The sequence below is a fragment of the Symsagittifera roscoffensis genome, chromosome 7 (genome assembly GCF_963678635.1).
Source record: "Symsagittifera roscoffensis chromosome 7, txSymRosc1.1, whole genome shotgun sequence".
NCBI lineage: Eukaryota > Metazoa > Xenacoelomorpha > Acoela > Convolutidae > Symsagittifera > Symsagittifera roscoffensis.
The window spans coordinates 46,316,528-46,342,691 of record NC_087068.1 but is presented as its reverse complement, the minus strand read 5'-3'; the positions used below and the strand labels follow the sequence as shown (position 1 = coordinate 46,342,691).

Here is a 26,164-nt window from a genome sequence, read left to right as displayed (position 1 = left end):
TCTAAAATTTCTTTTTTGCTACAATATATATTGCTATATATGAAGTCTGTGAACTAAACTTATCTTTGCTAAATCGTTGATGTGTTATTCGGTACGATTACCGTTATGAATTGGATCAGACTATGGCAAGGAGATACATGCTTACTTATATAAGGCGCTGCAATTTGTTTGCTGAAATCAATACACGGAATTTTCGTCATTGAAAAGTACATAGAACATAAAGTATTTGTTTAGAGAAATACGGTTTAGGTTAAGTAAATGTCTAAGTCACTAGAATAGTGTTTTCAGGAGAAGAAGATTTTTTCTGGCAAATTGATTGAGACTACAAATTTTTATCTAAAACTGAAAAAAATTATCAATAGAGAAGTAGATGAGAAAGCTTTTGCACCCAGTTTTAGGAATATTGCTACTGTAGAACATCGAGAGGCATCTTTTATGAAAAAGAACTGCATGTTTGTAATGAGTTGGTCCAACGCAAAGACAAAAATTTGCTTTGTTTTTAAGACAACATAAAAGCGATGGAAGTAAGCCTTGGGAACATTTGTGCGAAGGCTTAACAGCGCCGAGAGACCGAGACTGCAGCAATTGGTTTCAGATTTAACCTGGGTTAGAATGAAAGCTAATGAGAGTGTAGTCGATTATATCAATAGAGTTGCAGAGTTGCAGTATAATTTAGATGAAGTAGATGAGCGCTTAAGTGAAAGATTTTTGTGTCAATCATTTTTAAAGTCCAAGCAAAAGAGTTCAATACTTTTGTACTTTAATTAAGTTGAGCAAAGATGATAAGAATTTGAACGAAATTACAAAAGATTTGTTAAGTTTTGAAAGCGATTATAGAAATGAAAAGGAGAAGACTGAAAAATAGTTTTTTTCTCGGACAAAAGCGTGTTTTAGGTGTAAAAAGACATAGAACACATAGACACATAGCAGCTCATTGTAGATCTAAGCTAGTGAATAAGGTTAACCAGTCATCCAGTAATAGACCTCCTGTGAAAAGATTCTGCTGCTTAGAATTAGGACACATAGCTAGGAGTTGTAAGAAGGACTTTGAGAGAAAAAGCGTGAGAGAAGAGCAGCAGTTGGCTGAATCATACAAAATTAATTTTAGCTTTTACAACTCTGCTGTTAGGGTTGATGGTGACTTAGTTATAGATTCAGGCGCAACTTGCAGTATGACAAAGGATAGGAATTTGTTTGTTGAGATGAACGAGAGTTAAAACGAAACTGTTGAAAACGCTTACAAAACGTGGTCTGATAGTTTAGCTAAAGGAGAAGTTCAGTTTGCTGTGAGAGACTCAAAAAAATTTGAAAAAAATTTCAATGAGTAAATGTATCAGAAAATTCAGAAAAATTCAAAACATACTAAAAGAGGAGCTAAAGTAGTTTTCGGAGAAAAGTCATGTATTGAGCAAGGAAATGGGACCGTATATCCTCTAAGTGAGCGACAAAATCTTTTTAATTGGAAAATAATATGATTTGGAAATCACTCAAAAATGTTGATTAAGTGGAAAACCATTCGTTAGGGTTCAGAGTCAATAAGATTTATTTTCGCAGAGAGACGGAAGAGATGAGTGGGAATTTCAATGAGCAAAATGAGAATTTGATGATAAATGACCATGATAAAATGAAAAAGGTTGAGCTGAAAACTGAGTTCATAAATTAAAACGTCATTAGATGAACGAGGGAAGGAGGAGTCGAGAGACTTATGCGAGGCTAGGAAGTTTCAGAATATGGATATGGAGTTAGGTTCAAAAAAAGTGAACAATAAGAAGTTTGAAAGCAGAGCAGGCAAATTAGTCAAGATATTTGAGCTAGGACAGAAAAAAACTGATATTGCTCTCAACAAACGTCAAATGGGACGTGGTAAAACTGAACCTCCAGACAAGTTTAGGCCATGACGCAGTACTTATTTTTGAAAAGAGGAGTGTTAAGTTTCGGAGAAACGACTTCTCACTTTATAGAGAAGTCACTTTCCACTTTTTGGTTCAAAGTAAGAACATGATTAATTATCGCACGATTTCTTGCGATATTACGCGATGTCATGTCACGAGATCAGTTCTCAACACGTGAATAGCTTTCCAGTTATATAGAAGATGGCTTACTACTCTTTTATCGCTCTCTAATTAAACTGTGCATTATACGTAGTTGTGATGCCAACCTGTGAAAAATAGCTGCAGAATGTTAGCTTGATCTCTCATCTTGTAGATTTTTTTTGCTGTGTTCTGAAGAAACATAAAAATCAAGTTAAATAATTGGATTGTGGCACTTTTTCAGACCTGATCTTCGAAAACACGCAGCGAACAAAGCCTGAAACAGCTATAGCAAACATGCATTAATTTTTTTTCGATTATCACCATGAGTGGCAGTGCGCCACTTAGCTCTAACAAATCATCAGTAGCAGGAGTTGCGTCAAAAATCATATGATTTTCAGATTCAGTTTTTCCCACATCCAAAAGTGTTTTGGCCAATTATACGTCTTCTAAATCACTTACAAGTTTTTCTATAACTCTGAAATGATTTTCCTGATAGCACGAGAACCTGTTTTTTTTAAACTGTTACGTAATGCCCCAAATTATTATTACCGAAAAGCCCTTAATTGTCATTACCGAAAGTGAGCACAGTAAATAGGTTCTCTAATATCTAAGTCAGTAGAAAACTGTTTTCAAGAAGAGCAGGTTTTTTGTTTTTTGCAAATCAATTAATCTAAAACTGAAAAAGTTATCAATAGTTTGCTGAAAAATTTTTGTTCCGTTTTGGCAGCTACGCTTAGATACTAGAAAAAACAATTGCCACTGATTTTTAATAATCAATTTATTATCATTGAAAATAGGACCTAGCAAGACCAGAAAATATTTTTCATGTTAATTTTTTCAATTTTTTCAGGACCATTTTTATTTCTCTCATTTTTTTCCTACTGAACAAGATATTTTCCAATGAACGTTTTTTTGCGCGAAAATGAAAAAATTTCCGTTGATCGTTTGATTTTTAATGACGCATGGTCTTGTTTTGTTTAGTAAGTGTGATTTTTTTTCGAAGTTTTGACATTTTTTGGATCGAAGTTTTTTTAAACCATTTTTTGCCATTTTACTCTGTTATATTTTTCATTTATATCTATTATTTGGGTTTAAGCTAACTCGCTGCCGCAAAATGACCAATAGCTTGAGGCTATATCAACAGCAAGTCAAAAAAGTTTTATTTTACTTGGGATAAGTTTTTTCGGATGAATTCCAGCTGCTGTTGACTTTTTTCTACGCCATTTTCCAAACCAAACCCCAGGTCAGACAAATTATCAAAAATATATTTAAATGATCTGAGTGAACTACTAGTTTTGTATACAATTGTAGATAAATATAAAAAATCAACCGATTGACATATACATTGATTTCCCCCTTCAAAGTAAAAACAAACAAATCAGAAAACTGCACTGCAACACAAAAAGCATATGAAAAAACGACAAGAAAGTATCAGCAGAATTAATGGTGTGTTGTAAGGGCTTGTATGAAAAAAAGAGTGAATGTTTTACAGATTTATGTAGAAATACTTACAATTTTTTTTTTTTTTTGTATGTACAAATATTTAAACGAAGATCATTACAAATTAAAAGTAAGAAGTAAGTTTTTTTGAATTGGTTCTTTCATCAACTCCGTGTCTAATGTTGTAGAAAGATTAACTTTGCTGTTAATCTCGCTATCATGGCGTTCATCCTGAGTATCGGTGGGGATAATAAGGAAAGTCTGCAAACTGTTATATGAATGGTGAGTGTTAAAATTCTTGGTGAAGGCATAGTTATATGTGTCACATGTGAATACGCCATGTAATTTTTAAATTCGTTTTCGGGCTTGTAAAATCATGAGCTGTAGGCATCTGAGTTTCAATTTGTGCAGACTGCTTTGCTTGATAGAAGTTATTGGGCTCGCTGATTCCACTGGGATGTTCAATTTCCCTTCATATCCCTTCAAAGCCGATACTGGGTAATTTTTTTTATATTTCGAGCCCATTCTGGTCCTAAATTGTTTTGACATCGAGAACATAAGATCGCGTCATCGTTGCTCTGTTTTTTTTTTGCTCCGTACGTAAAATATTCTATATAATAAACTGTTATCTTCCCATAGTGTTTCCTGAAGGAAAATTGTCAATCTTTCAGTAATTAAAAATCATCTACAAATTTTACAGCAGTGCAATTTTTTGTTTTATAGATTTTGGGAAAATTTCCTTTATAAATACTGATTTGAAAAAAAGTTTTTTTTTGCTAGACAAACAAAATGTATATTTAAAACCAAATTTTACAGAAGTTTTTCCTTTTTTTCAGACTCGGTTTATTCCTTGAATGACTCTTTACCTTGAAAGATTAAATTTTCAGTCCAAAAGAATTAGACACGTGAGTTTGTTTTTGAGTTCGTTCGACCGTCTTAATTTGAGCGGTTTTTTTAGACGATTGCGCTCAAATTCTTTCTTAAAAATGAGCGGTTTGAGCGGTTTTTGAACGGTTTATCTAGAAAAACCGTTCAAAAACCGCTCAAACCGCTCATTTTGAAGCAAGAATTTGAGCGCAATCGTCTAAAAAAACCACTCAAACCGCTCAAATCTTGCTTCAAATTAGGTGAAAAGTCTCGATTCGGGTCGTGTATCGATAACTAGCGTCTGATTTAATGCTTTAGTCGGGCTATTCGTATAAAAAACGGTTTCCTATATGTTTCTGTTATTACAAATAAAGATTTCTCCAGTCCAATCTGCTGCCTCTGTTTTGCTGAAATTGAATGAGCTCGCTAAATCTGCAAGATCTACCCAAAATTTTCCAAAATTTTTCTGTCTTTTAGTTTTCTGGTCAGGAAGTTTTATCTGTCAAAAGTTGTGTTGGGAGGTTTGTAGAGAGCTGTGCTCAAACGACCCCACATGTATTTGTTATCATGTATTCCACAGAGCCAGGTAAAAAAAGTGTTATTTTTTATCACCTTTTTTTTCGCGTCCTATTGAAATCGTTCTTTTCTTCTTTTTTGCGTAATTCCTCAGCTGCTTCCCATGCCTTCATTGAGTTTCTTTTTGATTTTCCCCTGCTAGCTGTAGTTATTTTTAAGATATTTAAGACCATTTATCCACGAGGGATAGGACCAATATACGAGCTGTACAGCTCATCACGGCGAACCGCTGTTGTGCCCCTGCTTAAGAACTACATGCAATTTTTTTGGTTATGTTTCTGGGCTAAGTAATGTTGCCTCACCCTCAAGCAACGAGCACGGATCATGGTGGGCCTCGAACATCCGACCTTTCGATTGAGAGAAGTAGACTTAACCACTTCACCTTTGCTCCCAATAGCTATTTCTTCTTCCTAATAGCATTGCTTTCTTTCGCTGTGATTGCCAATTGGAATTGATCGTGCATGAGATCAAACTTTTGGGAGGTTTGACTATAAGGCAGACCAGAAGGATAGGATTCCCCGTTGGTTCTGTTTATGTGATTGCTCATTGTAAAATTATCTTATTGTACTACTAGCAACGTGCTCGTGTGTACGAAACAATAAAAAGAATAAAACGACGTTCGAGAATGGAATTTAAAGGTCTGTTCTCTGACTCTACTGAAAAGTGAGCATTTTGAGAACTTTACGAAGCTCAGAACTAAACCCGCAGGCATCTAAAAAATTCCACTTGTCACCTAAAATGAAAAAGATAGAAAACGAATATTAAAACTATCAAGTAAATTCTGTAAAAACATGATATCTTATACCATTTTTGTAATTCCGTAATTCCAAACCAGTAATCAGTTGACCTGTGAGCACTGAAGAATTTGTCTCAAACAGATAGTTCCAACACAAAGGCGTTACCTAAACGCCTTATTTTGCTCCAACTCAAAAAACGTACTTTTTTCATTTGGCAGTTGGGCTAAAAATCTAGATGAAAACTTAACTACCTCCGAGCATCTTTTGCTCTCGGAACCTGGCGAATACGTGTGCCTCCAAAAATATGGAGCGCGTCGGAAATTTCAAAAAATGTTTTAAAAATGACAATGGGAATAGGCTGGCGTCACTGTAATCTCGCTTCAAGTACCCCAATTTAAAAAATAATTGCAGTCTAAACACTTCGACGTTAATTGATAAAAGGACAAGAAATCAAATGCACTACATTTTTGTGAATCGCAGAAGGTGCAGCTTTGTAAAGCATGTATGGGCACTTTTAGATGGATTATCCTGAAAATCAGATAACAGAATTGTTGTCGCCAAGCTAAAGCAGTTGAAAGTATGAAAAAAAAACACAAAGCAGGAGATAGTTATTGGATACCTATTTTGTTAAGCATCCATCGAAAAAAATGAATGAGCCATTAATCGGGCAGCAAAAAGTATCTCAGAGCGATAAAGTTCTAGAAAAAAAAACATAATGAGCCACGAGTTTTTTCCTTCCTACTGGGCAGAAGGTTATTGCAATGCAAACAAAGGTTATTGCAATGCAGAGGGTTATTGCAGTGCGCAAACAACTACAATGTAATTGAGCTAATGCTTCGTTTTTAAAGCTCCGAAACAAAAAAAAAACAATTAACTGAACTCACAGCTCAATAATATGAAAAAAGCAAAGACGCTAGAAAAGTTTTCAAGAAGGCAATAGAAATATGAGGTGAACAGCAAAAGAGAGCTCTAACATTAGACAGAGCCGAAAGCACCACGGCGAAAGACGCGCATGACAAACTGGAGGAGTCTGCTAATCATTTTGATAAGCTACCCGCACTGACAGAAATGGTTTCCGGTCAATTTAAATTGATTTTAAATCGATTTTAAATCAATCCAAATCGAGTAACCATGTACATGGAAAAAAAGAAGTGAAAAAAAATTGATCCAAATCGATCTGAATTTTTTGTTTTGATTAACTTACTTTTTCACAACTTAAATCGATTTCAATCTAATCTGCATTTTTTTTCATACTAAAATCGATCGAAATCCTTTTTTATCAGTGCGGGCTATCAACGAACCGCCACCATTTGATCCTAATTGGGATCAAGAATAGTCAATTACGTTTTTTCATTCTAGCAGTTATTTTCAAAATTTGCAATAGTACCCTACAGCTGGGTTGTACGATATTACCGGAGAACTACGAAAGAGAACCAAGCTGGATTCAAGGCTAACTACGGGTATGAGGACCAATTTTGTTCCCGGAGACAGATTGTTGTGAAAAGACATTATTTTGGACCCAATTCTACTCAACATTCATAGACTGATTAAAAAAATTAGAAACAAGCCTGACGATAAACTGATGGTCGACGTAGACTGACTTACGCGCCCCAATCCAGTCTGCTTCGAGTCTTTTCATGATATTGCATGTGCTCGCTAAATGTGTTCGAGCTACCAAAAAATTAACAAATTTTCTGGTCTTTTTGCTTTTTGATCAGAAGTTTGTGACTCTCAAAAATTGTGTTGGGAGGTTTGTTGAGAGCTGTGCTCAGAATAGCCCATCGTTCTTTTAAAACTTGCTTAATTTTGAACCTAACGTATGCAGGGTACAACCCTACTTCGCTTCATTCCCCAGAGTCAGGATCAAAATGGAGCGTATTTTCTTATCAGTTTCTGTTCTCCGCAATCCATTGAATTTCTTCTTCTCATGGTGACATATTTTTTGTCAGCTGTTCCTGACTCCTCCATTGTGTTTTTGTTTCTTTTTTCCATGCTAATTTTTGTTTTTTCTATTTCCTCACCTGAGACTTGCTCGAGAATTGGCTTTTGAGTTTGTGGGCCCTCTGACTTCTCTAAATTAACAAAACATACGATATCTTTTGCGGTGATCGCCAATTGGAAATGATCGATCCATTTGGTCCAGATTGTAGGAGCTTTGACAGCGTGGTTAGATCAGAAGGATAAGGTAACTTTTTGATTCGGCTAATTTGACTGCGCAACAGTAAGATATTCTAAGATATCCAGAAGTCAGTTTTTTATTCGTATTTTTAAATCAATAAACTTAGAGACAATAATTTTATTTGACCTCTGTAAATTACTGTAACAATTGCCACAAACAGTTAGTTCTAAAACAATTGAGTTGCTCAAACGCGGTTATTTGCTCCAATTCAGGAATACTCATATTTCTTTCACTTGGTTGTTGAGTTCAACTATCTGGATGAAAAATAACTACCTCCGGTCGTTTTTATTTCTCAGATTGTTTCTCAGATTTGTCATTCTTAGGACCTGGCTAGGACTTTTGCTTTCAAAACAGGGACGGATAGAATTTTCCTGGAAGGGGGACGGATTTTCAGGTTGACTAAACTGATTTTCGGAGCCCTCCCAAAGCTGAAAAAAGGCCTTGTTTAGGTCAACTTTCTGCGCCGCAGGCAAAATGTTGAAAAAAAAAACAGGCCAAAAAAGCGTTTTAACCAAAAATTTGCATTTTTTTGGCGCGCGCGTCCCCACAAAATAAATTTTGCAAGTTTTGTTAACTTGAAAACATTCCCCAAAATCTTTCTACCTCAACAAGCGAAAAAATCTGAATTCGTGTAAAATAGTGTTTTGATTTCTATCTTGATTATTTTTGAATCGCCTCGATATCTTTTTAACTCAAAAGCAAATTCAGAACTATAGCTGCGACTCAAGCACTTGTTTGGAAACGATTTAGGAAATATGAAAAAAAGCGCTCCATGGGTAACAACCCATAACAACGAAATTTTAGTTGTAAAAAATAATTTCCACAATTTTTTTTTAGATTTCTTCCTTTTTTCTACGGATTTTTTTGTCAAGAAGGCTAAGTTTGGCATTGCTTGCGTATTATAAGTCTGCCCGCTCGCTCTTTTATCTAAAAATTAGTAAAAAAAACTTTAAAAAAATTAATCCGGTTTTTTCTACACCGCGTGCGTAGTTTTTGAGAATATTCTTAAAAGTGCTCGAATCACGACTGCAGTGGCTTTAATATGAAATATCACTCGGCCACTTCTGACGATTTTTTGTGGCATCTGATTTTGCTTGGGCAATTAAAAAGTTGAAAAACACGAAAAAACATTCGAGTACAAAGTCTTCTTAAGGAGCAGTTTTTTATGCAATTTTTCACGTCATTTTTTTTAAATATCAAACTCCCGTGTTTCAACGATGATGTGCGGTTCGGAAAAAAAACAAAGTTTTGAGCTGTGGCAAAAAACCAAATGCAGGATGCCATGTGACAGTCTCCTAATTTAAGTGTGGGGGTTTTTAGTAGGTTCTATTCTAATTCGAATTGGTCTGTCATTACTGTTTCTCTTCTCTTTCAGTCCGATGAGACCAATCTCGCTGATTTATTACATCCGGTTCATTCTGCAAAATATACCATTAGCGCAGAAGGTTTTCCCAAGCGTAGAAAATTTTGCTATATAAGGTCATTACAAGGCAGAGCTCTGAAAAATCAATTTTGTACTTTTATAAAAGGTCAGCAAAATTGTTCGAAATTCTGTTTGGACCTTTTTGGTGCGGCAAGATTTTTTTCCTGAGTTCTGCTCGAGAACATCCATATATAACAACAGATATTTGGGGGGGCGGTTTGTGTCGGACGATTTCTTTTCAGGGATTCGACCCCCTACCGACCCAGAGGCTCCCCCCTTTGTCCTATTTTGAGATATCCATTTTTGTCTGACGGACCCTAAAAGTTATTAATTTTGAGGGGGAAGCGCGCGCCGAAAAAACGCAATTTTTCTGTCAAAATTTTCAAAAAAAGTGCCTAAAGCGCCTTTGTGTGACCTTTTTTTCAAAATTTTGCCCGTGGCGCAGGAAATTTGGCCAAACAGGTCTTTTTAGAGCTTTGGGACAGCTCGGAAAATCAATTTAGTCAACGTTAAAAAAATTCGGCAAATTTTTTTGATACTTTTTCTGAGAACATTTTAGATCCATCCCTAATATATTGCAATACGTTCCACACTGCACGTAACTTTTGGTAGACAATAACAATTTGCGAAAATTGTTTAAGCCAAAACTGAGTTTTTTAATCGGCGCTCCTTCGTCAAAGTTGGTGTACATTGGCGGCTTGAGAAATCATTATGGAACAAAATTGCTTTTTTGGCCCTTTTTGAAGGTTTAGACCAAAATCTTGCGTTTATATTTGTCTCGTGCTCAACAGTCGAAGTTAGTGTATAATGGCGCGTTTCAGAAGTTGAAATAATTTTGAAATAATTTGAAACAATTTTTGAGGCGGTCGATCAAAAATGTCGGGAAATAGGGATCTCTCTAACTATTCCCCCCTGCGGTACCCAGTTACGAATTGCCACCCCATAAAAATTAATTCAACGGTTAAACATAAGCAAAATTTGTACCTAGTAATAAATACGCTCCATTGCAAAAGGAGGAACAGTTAAAAGGGGAATCTCTAATAGAACCTTCGGAGGGTCTTTTGGGAAAAAAAATGGAATTCGAATCGAAGCGATGATGCAGTCCCCCCTTACTCCTCGACGCTCTGCTGGTCCTGTGGGATTTATTTATCTAACACAAAGAGCTCACAAAACACATCCTGTGAACAAATTGTATTTTTCAATACTCATTAACTCTGTTTCAATACTTCGATCTAAATGAATTAGGCTTATGAGATTTTTGTGAAAATTATCTAGTACTTAACTAATGCTTCTCTAATGTACAGGCTTTTGCTTGCTTCGACAATTAAAATTTCTCAAAACCGAAAAGATTTCGACTCTGACCTTCCTGGTTCATTTGTCTAATTAGAATACCTGCTCGTTTTGCATCGTTTCGGCCGCATTTTGTTCGTGAGAGCAGACTAAGGCGTGAAAAGCTAGCACTTCACACTGTGACAAAATCCGAACGCATTCTCAGTGCACATCTGTTTTAGACTCTGAACTGTTAAGACCCGACCGCCTGTAGTGCAACCGCGTAATTCCCAAGGATTATACCCCACCCGACTATAAGTACTCGATTCTTAAATCGGATAATTATTATTTGACTCGAAAGCTAAAAATTCATTGACCTTTAATCGTTTCATTATCTACCCTTTAGACCCTAGCTTGTGTTTCAAACTTTTACCGATCATAATCTTACAACTATTTCAAAAGTATTCAAAACCTTCTATTGATTTCAAAATTGAAAAGTTTCTTATAACTTTCCCAAGTTTCTTTTTTTTTTACTTTCTGACTTTTGCATTTGATTTAAAAGTTTCTTATAACTTTTTATGATTTCAATCTTGATCGACAACTAATTTCTTAATAATTCTTTCACCTTTGAGAGAACATTTTTAAACAAAGACACTGCGTATAAAAAATGTTGAAGTTTATGAAGAAGAATATTGCCAAACACTTTGGAGGGAAACAGACCCGAGTTCAGCCCTCGGACTCCGAGAAAAACCAGATATTTTACAGACCAGGTATTTTTGCTTTGAATCCATTAATTTAATTCTTTTAAAGAATTTTAGAATTAAAAAATTATCTAAGAAGTTTAGATTTCAAAAAATTATCAAGAATGGAGATTCTTCAAATCATGGGTGTTCGGTTTATTGTTTATTTCTATCATTTTTTAGCAAGAAAAACAAATCTCTAATTTTTAGATAGCTTCCATAAACAAGAAAAACAAAAACAATTTTTAATTATTCCTGATAGCTTCCATAGCAAATAATTTCATTTCTGTTTCAGTCGATTACATGGACATGCTTGAGCAGTTCTGGACCAGCAAGCCCAACAACTACCAGGGCCTGATTGTTTACGAGACCACCTTCGTTCAGGGGGGCTACACCAGTTTCGTGACCCTACCCACCGGTCATTGTTTCGCAAACCCACAAAGGTGCAGAAATGCTCTTAATTCGAGACAATTTGCAGCTAGAGTTGCGTTGATTCACTCCATGTTCGGAGGCCACATTTTCCACGAACAGAATGGAAATAATAGTAGCAATGTGAACCAAAAGGGCAACAATGTGAACAACAAATTCAGTGGTCACGATGAGTCCTTTGATTCGACACTTGAAGAGATCATTCAAAACCAATCGGCGAGTGTTATGTTTTGATTAGTTTCTACAAAACTATTTTTTTAATTTGGTATACATTAAGATAAAACTTGTACGTTTGACTGTTTTTTCTCTACTTATTTGCACAAACTTTAGCAGGATGATTATTGCCCTTTAAATGACAAAAACCACAAATTTTAGAATTCTTAGCTAAACTTTTTTTATAACTAAGCGGCTAAAAATAACTTCAAGTTGCATTATACAAACTTGTCCTTGATTCTCTCTGTCTATATCTCTATAGGTGTCCAACATCAAGTGTGACAAGGAGGAGAGCTTCGAGGCCATGTCCTATGTGTTGAGCAGTTCGAGGAGCAACTCCTCAGGAGCTGAAAGGTTCCACATGCTGCTCAAACTCCACCTGATGCACTGGAATGGATCCTTCAGGAAACTCAAGTCCATGCGTTACACCAAACAACAGGTAAAGAACTTCTCTATGGGAATGAAGGAAAGAATAGTAGCCAAAGACAAGAACAAGACGAGTCATTCTAGAACCTTCTCTATGAAATCTTTTCACTTACTTTACTGATTCTATCAAAATAGTGTTCCTAACTGCTCATGAAATATCTTAATGAATGACTCATGAAAACTTGCTGAACATTTTGAAAAAAATTCAAAAAACAAGTCGCTTAACAAAATAACATATATCATATTTTTATCGAATTTTCCTAAACCTACATTTTATAAATTTCATTTACAATATCAAAGATTTTTTTAGTTGTGATTATAGTTATCATCTACTACTTGATTGAAGCCCAACTTTACTTTTCTAGATTGCCCGAGACTTGACACACCTCCCAGTTGAACAGCTGACCGAATTCATGACTTTGGAATGGAGTATGCGTGAACAGAAACAGCCAGGCGTGATCTGTCTAGAACTGGCCAGATGTCAACGCCAGTTGTTCAAGGCCACCAAAGACCAGCAAAACGTCCGGGTTGCCAAAGAGAAGTGTCTTATTTTAATCTCAGCCCTGGATTTGGTCCAGTGATTGACGCCCTGAATACACTCAAACTAACCCTCAATTAACATATGCAGCATTAATACAATATACTCAGTTCGCCAAATGTTCACTCTAAAAGGAGCTGAGTGGAGCTTTCATTTTTGATACGTCTTTTTAATTAATAAAGGACAAATTGTTTAAATAATGTTTTAAAGTTGTAAATCTTCTTTTATAGTTGTGATAAATCGTCTGTTCTATAACATAGAAATTTATGTTTTTAAGCAAAACTTTCTGAAAAAGGATGCAAACTACTAGATGCATTAGTTGTGCAGTCGTATCGTAAGTGACCGCGTGGGTATGGTAAGCCAATGCAATGCTTCTTATTTCAAAGTTTTGTTAAACCTTGTAGGAAGAGTAGACTTAACCATTTATCATGGCCGCTAAGATCAAAAGCGAAAGTTAATGCATGTCTAAACAAAACTTTAGTTTCAAACTTCCAGGAACGTTTCAGAATGTTCCAAAGAGGGAAAGCTAACCAAACTTGGGAAACCTCGGCGCATAAACGTGCTAAAACCAAAAGTGGGATAACTCGGACCATAAACGTGCTAAAAGTCTGCCATAGTTCCAGTGTACGAACGGTTCGAATTTTCCAGTGTGCGCAAGGTTCCACAATTCCAGCATTTACCCAACCATGAATTTATACCGTTTAAAGTAAGCAGGCACACACACTTATATTGCAGGAATTGTAAAGTAGTGAGATTAGAACCTATTCTTAAACATGGGCCAAGAAGAGAGTAGAGGAGTGGGCGATTCGCCCTCGGGAGGTGCAGCTCCTCTGACGCCTAGACGCACCTTCGCAAAGGTACAGACACTAAAAGTCGTTTTTTTTTAAATTTAACTGTGAAACTAAATTATTTTTTGCTGAATTTGATCAGAAAAGTGAACATAGTTTTTGAAGTTAGGATATTAGTATTTAATTCAAACTTTCTTACTTTTCCAAAAAAAACTTTTGTACCAACTGATTTTTTCATTATAGTTGAAATATCTTGATTGCAAAGCAACTGTTATTGTACAGTGCTGATTTAAATTAACCGGACAAAACGCGTTAAACTTGAAATTTAAAACCCGTTTTTCTCAAATTGGGTCGAGTTTTAGTGAAAACTTATGAAGAAAAAACTTGCTTAAAGTTTTAGCAGAATTAATATGATCTAATTTGTTTTGCGAAATTCGGGCCCAAAATTTTACCCCAAAAATGGGTCATTTTGGCTTATCTTAGTTAATCAAAAATTACGCCAAAAATATCATGTGTTGATCACAAATATAATTATATCAAAGTGAGCCCCTTACCTAGCCCAACAAACTTTAAGAAGGGTTTTATCTCCAAAAACTTGCGCAAATTCTTTAAAACTTGTTATTAAGCAAAAATTCTGGGTTTTATATAGTAAAAATCACATTTATTGACTATCAAGTAATTTTTTCTTTCTCATACAGGTTTATGGAGATTTAACCCTGCTTAAACTTTGTTGGGCTGTGTAAGAGGCTTCTTGTGAAGTGTTTTTCCTCAATTAACAAAATAGTTTCAGCGTAATTCTTGATTAAGTGAAAAAAAAACCAAAATGACCCATTTTTGGGGTAAAATTTTTGTTGAGAATTTCGGAGAAAAAATTGCACCATATTAATTCTGTGAAAATCTAAGCAATTTTTGTTCTCTTCATTTTTTGTCTTATCTTAACCCAACTTGAGAAAAACGCGTTTCAAAATTCAAATTTTGTTCGTTTTGTCCGGATAATTTAAATCAGCACTGTATCATTCAGAATTAAAACGCCATTTTGACAAAAATGATTTCAAAGCATCAGCACGATTGATCAATTTTCAGCTGAGCAAGCGACTCAGCTCCAACTCTTCATTCAACTTAACTTCGTCGCCCAGCGGATCAACTCCAGGAACCGTGACAGCAGCGACTGACTTCAGTTTCGAACCTGCACCCCCTCACCCTTCAGGCTTCACTACCCTTCAGCACCCAAAACAGGACTCAAAAGGTCACGAAGGGCCTCAAGAGGGACAACCGAGGACAACTAGGTCGAATTCGATCACAACTCGTGCTCCCGAGAAGCCGACTCGTACCTCGTCAAGTCTGCCACCCGAAGCAGTGCTTGCGAATTTGTACACACAACATGAGAGAAATGAACATGAAAGGTGAGAAAATTGTTGTCTTTCTTTCTCAACAAATTCACAACTTTCATTCAGCATTACAGATCCTATTACTCAAAATCATTTCCCTCGCGTTAATTTAAATCTATATTTGTGCGATTTTTTTAAAATAAATTTACTAATTGCCATAATATAGAACGTCCTAATAGTCGGTACAGGTTAATTTGGCCAGATCTTTTAGTATCTTTTGTAGTTACGCCTGATTTACTTGGTAAGCTTCTACTATTTAGGCCATTGAGGTGCAATTTAAAGATAAATTATACTCAATACCAAGCGTGCTGATTCAAAAATGAGTTAATTTAATGAGAGCACTTAAAAATTAAATTTTACATATACATTATCCAGAGTTCGGCATTCTTTTTCTGAATTTTCAAGGATTGTCAAATTATTTACTTTCTCAAATCCATTTTTTCTTTTTGAAGGCCCACTGATCATCATACAACTGGTACATCAGATATTTGTGAATCTGACAAGAATTACAATATTGCAGACAGTGATAGTGTCCGAACACAGCATCAGAAATCAAACGAATCTGTTTACCTTTCAACCGAAGACCTTTCGTTACAGCTGTTTCAACGAGAAATTTATAACGACGATGGTTCTTACTTGCAACAATTTGGGTCGAGAACACGTCCTGATACTTTAGATGCGTACAACGATCAAGAGCGGCAAATGAACTTATACGACCCTAGCTTAGACCTAATTGACCTCTGTCCTGATTTTGATGAACCCTTTCCAGAGCTTCCGAGACCTTCAAGTAAACATCGACAGTCGAAGAGTCCGCAACCTCAGTCAACTTTTGGAAGTTCTTTTCAGAACCGTCAAAAAAGTTTTGAGCTTCTTAATTGTGATGACGATTACCAAAACGACACGATAACGAACGTTTCAGATTTTTCTCAGATTTTTGGCAGCAAGTCTATTTTTAACAATGATTATCAAAATTCAGCTGGGACGTCTTTGCCAATTTTTGGCTTATACTCTACACAAAATGCGAGCCAAGAGCAATTAAATACTGATTACTCACAAGCAGAAAAGGAATCTAATCTTTTGCAGATTGAAGATGGTAACAGTTCTATTAATTTATTAGAATTTTCAAGTAGTGAGCAGTTAGACGAGCCTTCAGGAACTGCTCATTTAGCCGATTATTCTCCTGGGGTATACGACCAATTTTCAAATACAATTTCGGATCAAAACATCGAAACCAGTTCTTCAAACAGTGTTAGCAACAGAATTTTTGGACAAGATTTGGAATTAACTGAATCTTTACTAGATCAGGAACGCGTGCCAAAAGATTTTCCAGATCTGGACCGATTGAAAAGTTCCAGAGTAGCTTCTTCAGTATTTTCACCTTGCTCATCGACAGACGGTATTTACATACTAGACAGCCTTGACCCCTTATCTGATTACCAAAAAGACTCGCCTCAGAGTTTGAGACGAAAAGAGATTAGAGATATGAGGTATTGTGACCAGAACGGAAAATCGCTGGTTCCTAAAACTCCTGAAGATTCGCTGGATCCTCCAGATTTTGGAGCTCAGCCATATTTAGCTTCAGCTGAGTTAAACTATGATGGAAAGCAATCACATGGGCTTAGCCACGCAGAGAGCTTTGATCTTGCGGCTATTCCAGATTTTGTACCTGATTTCGATGACAAATTACCAACTAATCTTCCTGCACGTTTTCTTAAAAACTCAGAAATGAAGCGAAAAACAGGAAGCTTGAAGCTGTTCGAAATGGCAGAAGAAGATTGTATGAACAATGACAGTAGTTTCGTTGAATGTCAGAGCCATGATCAAGACAAAGTTTCTGTAAAAGCTGAACCTTTACCAACTTTTGATGAATATATGCTCAATAAAACAAATGAAAGCCAAGCCGAAATACAGTCTGAACAAACTCAAAAACCACATGAGGACGGATTTATTCACATGACACCAGAAGCAAGTGATAGTTTACAAACAAGCGGGTTCGCAACAATTACCAAACCTAGGAAGAATCAGCCAAAACAACCGTCCAAGCTGACCTTGGAGTCCGAACCTCTTCGACCTTCAGGCGAAGAATCAGTTCCTATTTCTGAATTGGAAGCCAAATCACAAAATGACGGTAAAAGCACTTTTTTGCGCCCGAGAAATCGAATATCCACAAAGCCGAACGATGATTCGAAAGACGATTCAAAAGACAATTCTATGCAAAAAACTGAACAAAATCAGCAGTTCCAAACTCCTACCCATGCAAATAGTAAGAACACAGATGCGTTTCCAAGCGGAACTTTCGTGCGCAAGAAAAGCAACTTGAAACCTCCGACTAGCTACCGAAAATCATTTGAAAAAGAGACGGACAATGAAAACAAAGTTGAGGAGCTGAATTCTGGAAACCAAAACGCAGAAACCACTGGAACTTTCCTTAAAAAACCTAAACAGAAGAACTCCGCTAATAGTAAAGCTACAAACGATGCACCACATAGAAACGTCGAGTCTAAACAAGCGCAAAAACCGGATTCTCTGAACATTGAAGCTGAAAAGTTGAGTCTCTGTATCAAACAGGATGGGAGGTTTGAGGATGAAAGCTTCAAGTCGAAGGCTTTAAAAGAGCAATCATTACTGTTGGACGACACAACGTGCTTCATTAGCGGAGTAAACAGGTTTGCATACCTTTGAAAAAATTTAGATTTGGTAGTTAGCTGAGAAAAAAGGAACTGATTCTGATCTACTCAGATTCCAGAACAATTTCAGAGCCAGATTTTTATATTATTTTCCTCTGTTTTTTTGAGAAAAAGTAGCAACTGTAATCCAAATTGAATTGAGTTCAAACTCATTCTCAACTCAAACAAAATCGGTTTTAGAAAGTTTTTGTCAAAATTTACTTTTCTGTAAATACTCCCTAAACCTTGTTAGTCAAACGAAGCCTTTTTAGGTGCATGGTGGATATGTCGATTGAAGCTGTAGAGACCAAATGCGAAGAAACCGAGGAATACATCAGGACGAGGACAGAACTGAAAGAGAACCTATCTTCTATCAACGAAATGGTACATTTAGATTTCATTTATTGAGAACAGCAAGATGTTAAAGATGGTATATGAACTCTTTTAATTTTTAGCCAAACTTTTCAAAGTGTTTTTTTTTGCGAGCCGATCTGACAAAAGTTTTTTGAAAAATAGTACAATTGGTCAGCACTTATTCTAATTTTTTCTAAATTTTCAATTTCTAATCAAAATTTTTTTATTGAAGTCACAGACCATTTTAAAAGATTATTGAGGATTAGGGACATAAGCAAACCATTATATTTTTTACAGATGTAAAATTCAGACGACGAGCTCGGTTTTATCATCATTATAATTGAAAAAAATCCATTTAAAATGCATTATTTTGAACCATAAGCTATTTTTTTGGCACTGAAATTAGTTATTTTTTATCAATATAATCCACATTAATTGATCATTTTGAAATCAAAAAATTTTTTGCTTTCACGAATTGATACACATGCATTTTAGTAATAACCATAATCAATAACAGGGGCGGATCTAGGATTTTCTTGAGAGGGGGAGGGGGCGGATTTTCAAAAAAATTTGGAAATTTTGTCGGAATTTTTTAAAGGATTTTACGAGCACTCCCAAAGCACTACAAACACACTGAAAGACCCTGATTTGGCCAAAATTTTGGCGCCCTAGGCAAAACTTGGAAAAAACAGCCAAAAAATGGAAGCTTTTGACCAAAAAATTGCGTTTTTTTGTCGCGCACTCCCCCCTCAAAATTAGTATAACTTGGCGTCGAAGGCGCCTTTAGAAAAAGTTGAGGGCCCGTTACCACAAATGGAAATCTCAAAATAGTTCAAAGGGGGGACCCTTTGGGTCGGTAGGGGGTCGAATCCCTGAAGAGGGCGACCGCCCCCCCTCCCCCCCCAAATCATCTCCGAACACGTTTATCATTGGCCCCTGATCAATGATAAACATAAGGACCATAATCTATTTTTTTTGGCACCGAAAACGGTTATTTTTGTCAAATAATTGACTAAAATTCATTTTTTTTGAAATAGAAACCTTTGAATTTAGGCAAGACTTGCTGACAGAAAAAATTTGAACAATACTGGGATTGGCAAGCACCTATCCTAAATCCTAATTTCAAACTTCATCTTTTAGACCACATGAGTTTTATGGAAGTCACAGCCCATTTTAAAAGGCAGCTCCCACAAAATCTGATTGAAACTTCCTTGTGAGAATTTGAAAGGAAATAATTTTTTTAGCCAAGCGAAGACCAGATCAGGATGATTTAGAGGGTTTGTCAGAATATGTGTTCATTTTTTGAACTTATAGCGTTCGCTATTTCAAATGAACTTCTAGCTAAACCTTGAAAGTAAGTAGTTAATGATTTTTTGGTCAGTCAGCACTGCTGGAATGATATATCTTCAGTGTGCAAAACCGTATTTGAAATTATCATTTTGTGTAATCGCTTCTCATTTTGTGTAATCGCTACGGTGGAACGCAAAATGAGGCCTGTGTATCTTTTTTGAATTTTTTTTGAGTAATGGAGCTGAAACTAGTTTTGTTTTGGTAAGAAAAACGAAATTAGCAAAATAATCTCCAGTAAAATGTTCATAATTTTGGTAAGAAATGAAGCAAAGAGTTCGTTTACTTGCCATATGAAAAAGTGAGTTTTCAATGAGAATTGTACATAACCTGTTGAAAGTTATTAACCTAACCAGGTCCGGGCACCCATGATTTTTTATCATTAATTGTGGATTTTTGAGACAAAAAATAATGCATTGAAATCCATTATAGATAAAAAAAATTCGGACCTCAAAAGTGATTACATTTTCCTTATAATGAATAAAAAATCGGTTAATAAAATCCAATATAACTGATTAGTTTTGAAATAGAACTATTTGCATTCACGAAAAGGCCCATTTACATTTTATTATCAACCTTAACTTATAGTAACCATAACAACCATATTTTTTTGACACTGAAATTGGTTAGTTTTATCACTATAATCCATAATAATTAATGTTCTTTTAATAAATTTTTTTTTAAATTCATTATAATCCACTATAATCCATTCTGTTTTCAGAACTAAGTTCGATTGTTTAGCAGAAGTTTTGCTAATTTTGCAAAATTTTTGTGCTATGTAATTTACAAATGTTACAAATATAAAAGTATCAAACAGCAATTGGCGGGTTAAGGGTAAAAAGTTTGATTAAATAATAAATAAAATGTCGAGCTGCCATGAATTAGAATTGAAAAAAGAGAAAGAATAGAAATATCTAAGAAGATATAAAATATAGTATGTGGCGTGCAAGAAACTATGAAACGAAAGGCGTAGCAGCTGCGCTAAACATTAGAAGAGATAAAATTTTCCTAAATGTTGTGAATTTCATCAATAACCTCTCAGAAATTCCATAATAGTTTATTATAATTGATTATAATGGATTGTACTGACATAAAATAGGCGTTAAATGCGATAAGCTTAAAAATTATCCCTCATTTTTTTTAAAAAACATTAAATATGAGCTCCGATGAATTCGTTCTCTTGATAAGTTTTTTTTTAAATTTTTTTTTAAAAGCTTAAGGCAAAAATTTATTACAAGTACGATTATAGTAACTGCCATATAATGATTACACACAAGCAGAAGTTTGTGGATCTGGAAATTGCCAACCTTTATGCTACTAAACTCGTAAGCGTGATTGAATCCGGATTAGAAAACGTTTCAAAGTGAGTAGAGGCTAGTTGATCTAATTAAATACTCTTTTGGGCTTGTAAATAGCGTGTAAGGGTTGTTTTTGAAATAAAAATCAAAAATATTCGTTTTTTTTTTCAAATTTTCATCCAGGTATTAAAATTGAACACAACTTGGTCGATATTAAAGGGGAGGCCAGACATTCAAGACGTCACCCTGATACAAGCAGCTTTGTTGGACAACAAAATTTTTTTAAAAGTTTCGGATTGACCCATGATGTTTGCAGACGCACAATCGACCATTAATTTTAAATGAAGGTGTCTTGTTACCCACAGGAAACCTATTGAACCAAACTGGGTATTAAAACAAAACTAGTTCTAACAAACTCGATAATATAAATGAAAACATCGATTTTTAAAACCTCAATGAGATTTTGACTTGCTTTGAACAATGATATGAAGACTCGCAACAAAAAAAATATCGAAGTTGAGGGTTCTAGATTTCGGGAAAAAAGTCCTTGAAAGAATATGTGTAAGTAAAGAATACATTGGCAGACTATGGAAAAACGACATAATGGAAAATGCGTTTTTCAACTTCCCGCCAACCTTTAAGTTCCATTATTGGAAAACCAATCGAGCGCTTCCGTTAAATGAATTTTTGCATGGTGAACAACTAATTAGTTTTGAGCACATCTGTTCTCTGTACTTTACATCGCCGGATTAGAAAACGTTTCAAAATGAGTAGAGGCTAGTTGATCTAATTAAATACTCTTTTGGGCTTGTAAATAGCGTGTAAGGGTTGTTTTTGAAATGAAAATCAAAAATATTCATTTTTTTTCTTCAAATTTTCATCCAGTTATTAAAATTGAACACAACTTGGTCGATATTAAAGGGGAGGCGGTACATTCAAGACGTCACCCTGATACCAATCGAACGCTTCCGTTAAATGAATTTTTGCATGGTGAACATCTAACTAATTTTGAGCACATCTATTTTCTGTACTTTACATCGCCGGATTAGAAAACGTTTCGAAATGAGTAGAGGCTAGTATGGAAAAACGACATAATGGAAAATGCGTTAATCAACTTCCTGCCAACCTCTAAGTTCCATTATTGGAAAACCAATCGAAAGCTTCCATTAAATGAATTTTTGCATGGTGAACAACTAATTAATTTTGAGCACATCTGTTCTTTGTACTTTGAAAACGAAAATTGTCTAAACATAGGGGGAATTTGAAGAGAGAGCATAGGAAAAAATGTGCTGTATTTTTCTTCGTTCCTTCTCTCCAGAAAAATTTCAAATTGAGACTGAACCAAGACTGCTCGTATATCAGGGCAAAGCCCTAAATATTCCAACTACACTTAAGGCCAATTTAAAAAATTTTTTTGGTTGAATAATTGACAAAATAAATGAGATTTTTTTTTGCAGTTTTTCTTCGTTTTATCCCCCCACACGCAATGTAAAACTCTAGGGGTGAGTTTTGCGTCTCGTATTGTGATAATCAGATTAGATTGCTGGCCTCAATTCAATTTGTAACGCACTAATTGTTCCGATTTTCGAAGAAAAGGGAATATTTATGCTCGGTGTGGTTTTTTTCATTCAGTCAAATTTCACCGATTGAAATAATTATTTTCAACAAAAATTTTTTATACCCCCTCGAAGATATCCGTCTTCTTGAGTTCAAACGTAAAAAAAATAACTCACCTATAATTTTTTGTAAAATTCTGGGGGTTTGAAAATTGCCAACTTTGCCATGTTCTGGACTAATTTATGCGCGCTGTGAAGAGTTTTTTCATTATGCTGAGATCGTAACGCGAATCATTTATGCGTGGCGAATTATCCCGCACAACAAAATCGTTCCAAATTGAATTGAGGCTAGCTAATAGGTCGTATTAATGCCGTACGATTCAAAATTTTACACATTGATTTTGTCCAAAATGTATAGGTTTTCAGTATTTTTTTCTTTTTCGAAAATTATTCGATATAAGTTAAGGGACAGTCGGAACATCAAGGGTTTCGCCCTGATATACGAGCAGTCTTGTTTGCTTCTTAAGCGTGTTATAAATATAAGCAATATATTCCACTTATATTATCCCAAATTGGCCAAATTAGCAAATTTTAAACGCCTGTACTTTTACGAAAAAGGATCACAGCTGATATATATTTTTAAATTAGAGCTTAGGATAACAATATCTCTCAGATGGTATGAAAATTTTTGTCCAAAACGCTTAACTAACTAGTCAAAAATTGGTTGAATAAAAAATAGCCACGCCAAGCATAAATACTCCGCACTTTCTTTGAAAGTCGGAACAACAAGACGCGATCTGATTAAATGCACATTGGATGTTTTTCGGATTTCTTTGTATTGAAACAAACTAGTTTTTTGAGTAAATTAGTGTATTTTGTTCAGCTGACCACAGATGTTTGGGCGGTGGAGGAGAGCTTCTCAGAGCTGCACAAGAAATACGATCTAGTCAAGTTACACTACCCCCACTTCAAAAGCGTAAGTCACCTCGAAATCCAAATTGCGAAGTTTTGGCCCTCCGTTTTGCGTAACGTGGTAGAATGGAAGTTTGGATTTATGTTGGAAGGTTTTCCTTGGTAAATGCCAATGATAGAGACGCGAACTATAATATGTCAGTTTAAGAAAGCATTAACGTAATGCTATGCGCCTTTTTTGTTAAGGTGAATTTGGCTTTTTCATGTTTCGAAATTTGTTATGTCAAACGAGTCAATTTAATCGGGCACTGATTTCTGAACACTTAAAGCGTTCAAGGTTAAGGATATTACCATCAATTTGGCTTTAGATGTATCTTCTGTTACCAATACTTTTAAAACAAAGTTGTGATCACCCGTGCCTGGTGAATTATCTAATTCAAGTCTGAAGTAACTTTTTCAGATCTGAAATGGGTTGCAAAATGTTTAACAAACGCTTGGGTTGTGAAATGTTTAGATAACGCTTGGAATGGATTATTTCACGTCTAATTTGAGTGTTGCAAAATTATAAGGTAACATAGTTTTTTGTAGGCAGCGACTGATGCAAAGAAGTACCTTGGACTCCTTCTGAAACACCTGGAGAGTGAGAGGGAATTGAGACACAGATTAGCCGACCAGATTGAAGAGCAGATGGCCAGGTTAGAAAGCCAAAACAAAAATACACGTCTCGGTCTGGATAATCTGAACAAAACTCAAGGCGCCAAAAACAAGTTTTGTAAATCAATTTATTACCTATGAACTACTGTCAAAAATTTGTTTCTCTTTATTAAGTACAATGACCTTTTTCCCACCAATTAATATAGTCAAGACAAACAATTTGTCTATCAATTTGACAATAACTATAGAATTGAGATTGGTATCATCCGCTCACGAAATTAATGGGATTTTTAGTTTTATTAATTTTCAACTAATTTTTTGAGCAGATATCAAAGCTTTACATTTTTACAGCAAATGTCAAAATGGAAAAGTTGTGTTTACTGATTAAGGTGAGACAAACTTTTCGATCGCAAAACCTTATCAGAACAAAGGAAGCAGCTTTGAAAAAAGTATCGAAGGCGGTTCTCTGATACGAACTAAACAGTTCATTCGTCCATCTTTTCCCTCATGTAGGGATTGGATCTTATCGGTTTCTCAAAATTTGATTGGTTGAAATTATTATAAGTTTAGGGAAAATAATTATGAACCAATTGAAGTTTTCAAGAAAAAAGCAACGTATTTTTTTTGCTATATAAAAGAAGAAAATGAGCGTTTTTATAATTCTTTGTTTGTGTCTGGCATAGAGGCAAAGAATCGTCTGATAAAAAGTGTGAGGGTCTGGAAAAGAAGATGGCTCAACTGAAGGCAGAGATAGATCTGCAGAAACTTAAAAACAGCCAGCTAACAGACAAAGTCAAACAGAAGGTAGATAGAATTAAACTTTTTAAGATTTAAGGGGCATATGTACAGCCAATTACTCAATTCTGATGGCCAATTTTCTTTGAAAAAAAAAAACTAAATGTGCGGATCTAGGATTTTCTCGACGAGGGGGGGGGGGGGGGGGGGGGGGGGAGGATTTTCAAAAAAAATTTCCAAAATTCTGACGACCTTTTTTTTCGACCAAATTGATTTTTCGAGCTCTCCCAAAGCACTGTTTTGCCCCTTTTTTCGCTAAATTTTCTGCGCCGAAGGCAAATTTTTGAAAAAACAGTCAAAAAAGCCGTTTTTGGGCACTTTTTGAAAAATGTTGACAAAAAAATCGCGTTTTTTTTGGCGCGCGCTCCCCCTCAACGTTAGTATAAATTAGCGCCGAAGGCGCCTTTAGAAAAGTTTTAGGGTCGGTCGGCCAAAAATGGATTTCTGAAAAAGTATCAAAGGGGGGACCCCCTAAATCCGCCCCTGCCTCAGGGTATTCATAAATGCATTAAAATGTATGAATGCAGTTTCTGTACTTATTAGCCTGCAGTACGTAAGGGGCCGACAAAACTTCGGATCATTTTTGATGAACAGCGCCCTTAGAAAAATTTTAGGGTCGGTCGGCCAAAAATGGATTTCTGAAAAAGTATCAAAGGGGGGACCCTTTGGGTCGGCAGGGGGTCGAATCCCTGAGGAGAGGGGGCGTCCGCCCCCTCCCCCCCCTAAATCCGCCCCTGGTTTTGGAGCTTTTAAACTAAATTAATCGCAGGGTTTATTTTCCTTGGAAGTTGCAGGATTTTTCAATCAATTTTTGACGGAGCTGTATCGCCAAGTCAGAACTAAGTTAGAATTTTTGACAGATCTGCATTACAAAAAAATTGGTTTGAATCTTAAATATTGATTTGGGCAACGTATTTCCGAAAAGATAGCCCGCTGCTCCACCCAGAAAAGTCTTGAACAAAAACTGAATTTATGTCAGAAGCTTATTGCGCACTTCCTTTAAAATGGTACAACTTGTTTTAGGAGCTGGAGAACTCGCAGGTGGCGAAGCTGTGTGATGAAATGATTACGACACTCAACAGCTGCAAGTCTCAACCATCAACACCTGTGTAACTGATGTCGGTCAGAAAATAATCCTCATCAACAAATTTTGAAAACTCTTTAAAAACTCCTTAACGTTTCAATTTTCTTTTAATCTGATCACCAATATTGAGTGGTAACTTTGGGTATCGGTGTCTTTTTTTCGATAAAAATTGTGCTGCAATAAATTCTCAAAAGTGACAGAAAATTTAGTTTTAGGTAAAAACATCTATAAAGGCCGCTTCTTCTCAAATGAACACTTACTTTGAAAATATTGTCTACAAAAACAAATTTCTTCCATTTGAAGATACAAAATTCACCTGCTTTTGACTATCAAAAAGTATACTATCAATTAGCCCTTTCTCATAACTTTAAATAAGATTATCCTAAGACTTGCCGGTAGAACAAATCTAATTAGAAAAAAAGTAAAATCTACAATTTAGAAGTAAAATTAAT

At 35.5% G+C, this 26,164-nt stretch overlaps 2 protein-coding genes across 2 annotated transcripts; both read left to right on the top strand.

Annotated features, from left to right (window-relative positions):
• The first annotated feature begins 11,178 nt into the window (after positions 1–11,178).
• On the top strand, positions 11,179–13,109 carry LOC134851790 (protein limb expression 1 homolog). The gene is made up of 4 exons (XM_063868022.1): positions 11,179–11,294; positions 11,560–11,909; positions 12,169–12,345; positions 12,698–13,109. Exons 1-4 carry the CDS (start codon positions 11,192–11,194, stop codon positions 12,911–12,913), a joined length of 846 nt encoding a protein of 281 aa, XP_063724092.1. The 5' UTR covers positions 11,179–11,191; the 3' UTR covers positions 12,914–13,109.
• A 481-nt stretch (positions 13,110–13,590) lies between these two features.
• On the top strand, positions 13,591–25,958 carry LOC134851136 (uncharacterized). Its single transcript, XM_063867088.1, has 8 exons — positions 13,591–13,727; positions 14,742–15,061; positions 15,499–17,712; positions 17,985–18,096; positions 23,151–23,243; positions 23,768–23,874; positions 24,517–24,637; positions 25,652–25,958. Exons 1-8 carry the CDS (start codon positions 13,644–13,646, stop codon positions 25,739–25,741), a joined length of 3,141 nt encoding a protein of 1,046 aa, XP_063723158.1. The 5' UTR covers positions 13,591–13,643; the 3' UTR covers positions 25,742–25,958.
• The last annotated feature ends 206 nt before the right edge of the window (positions 25,959–26,164 follow it).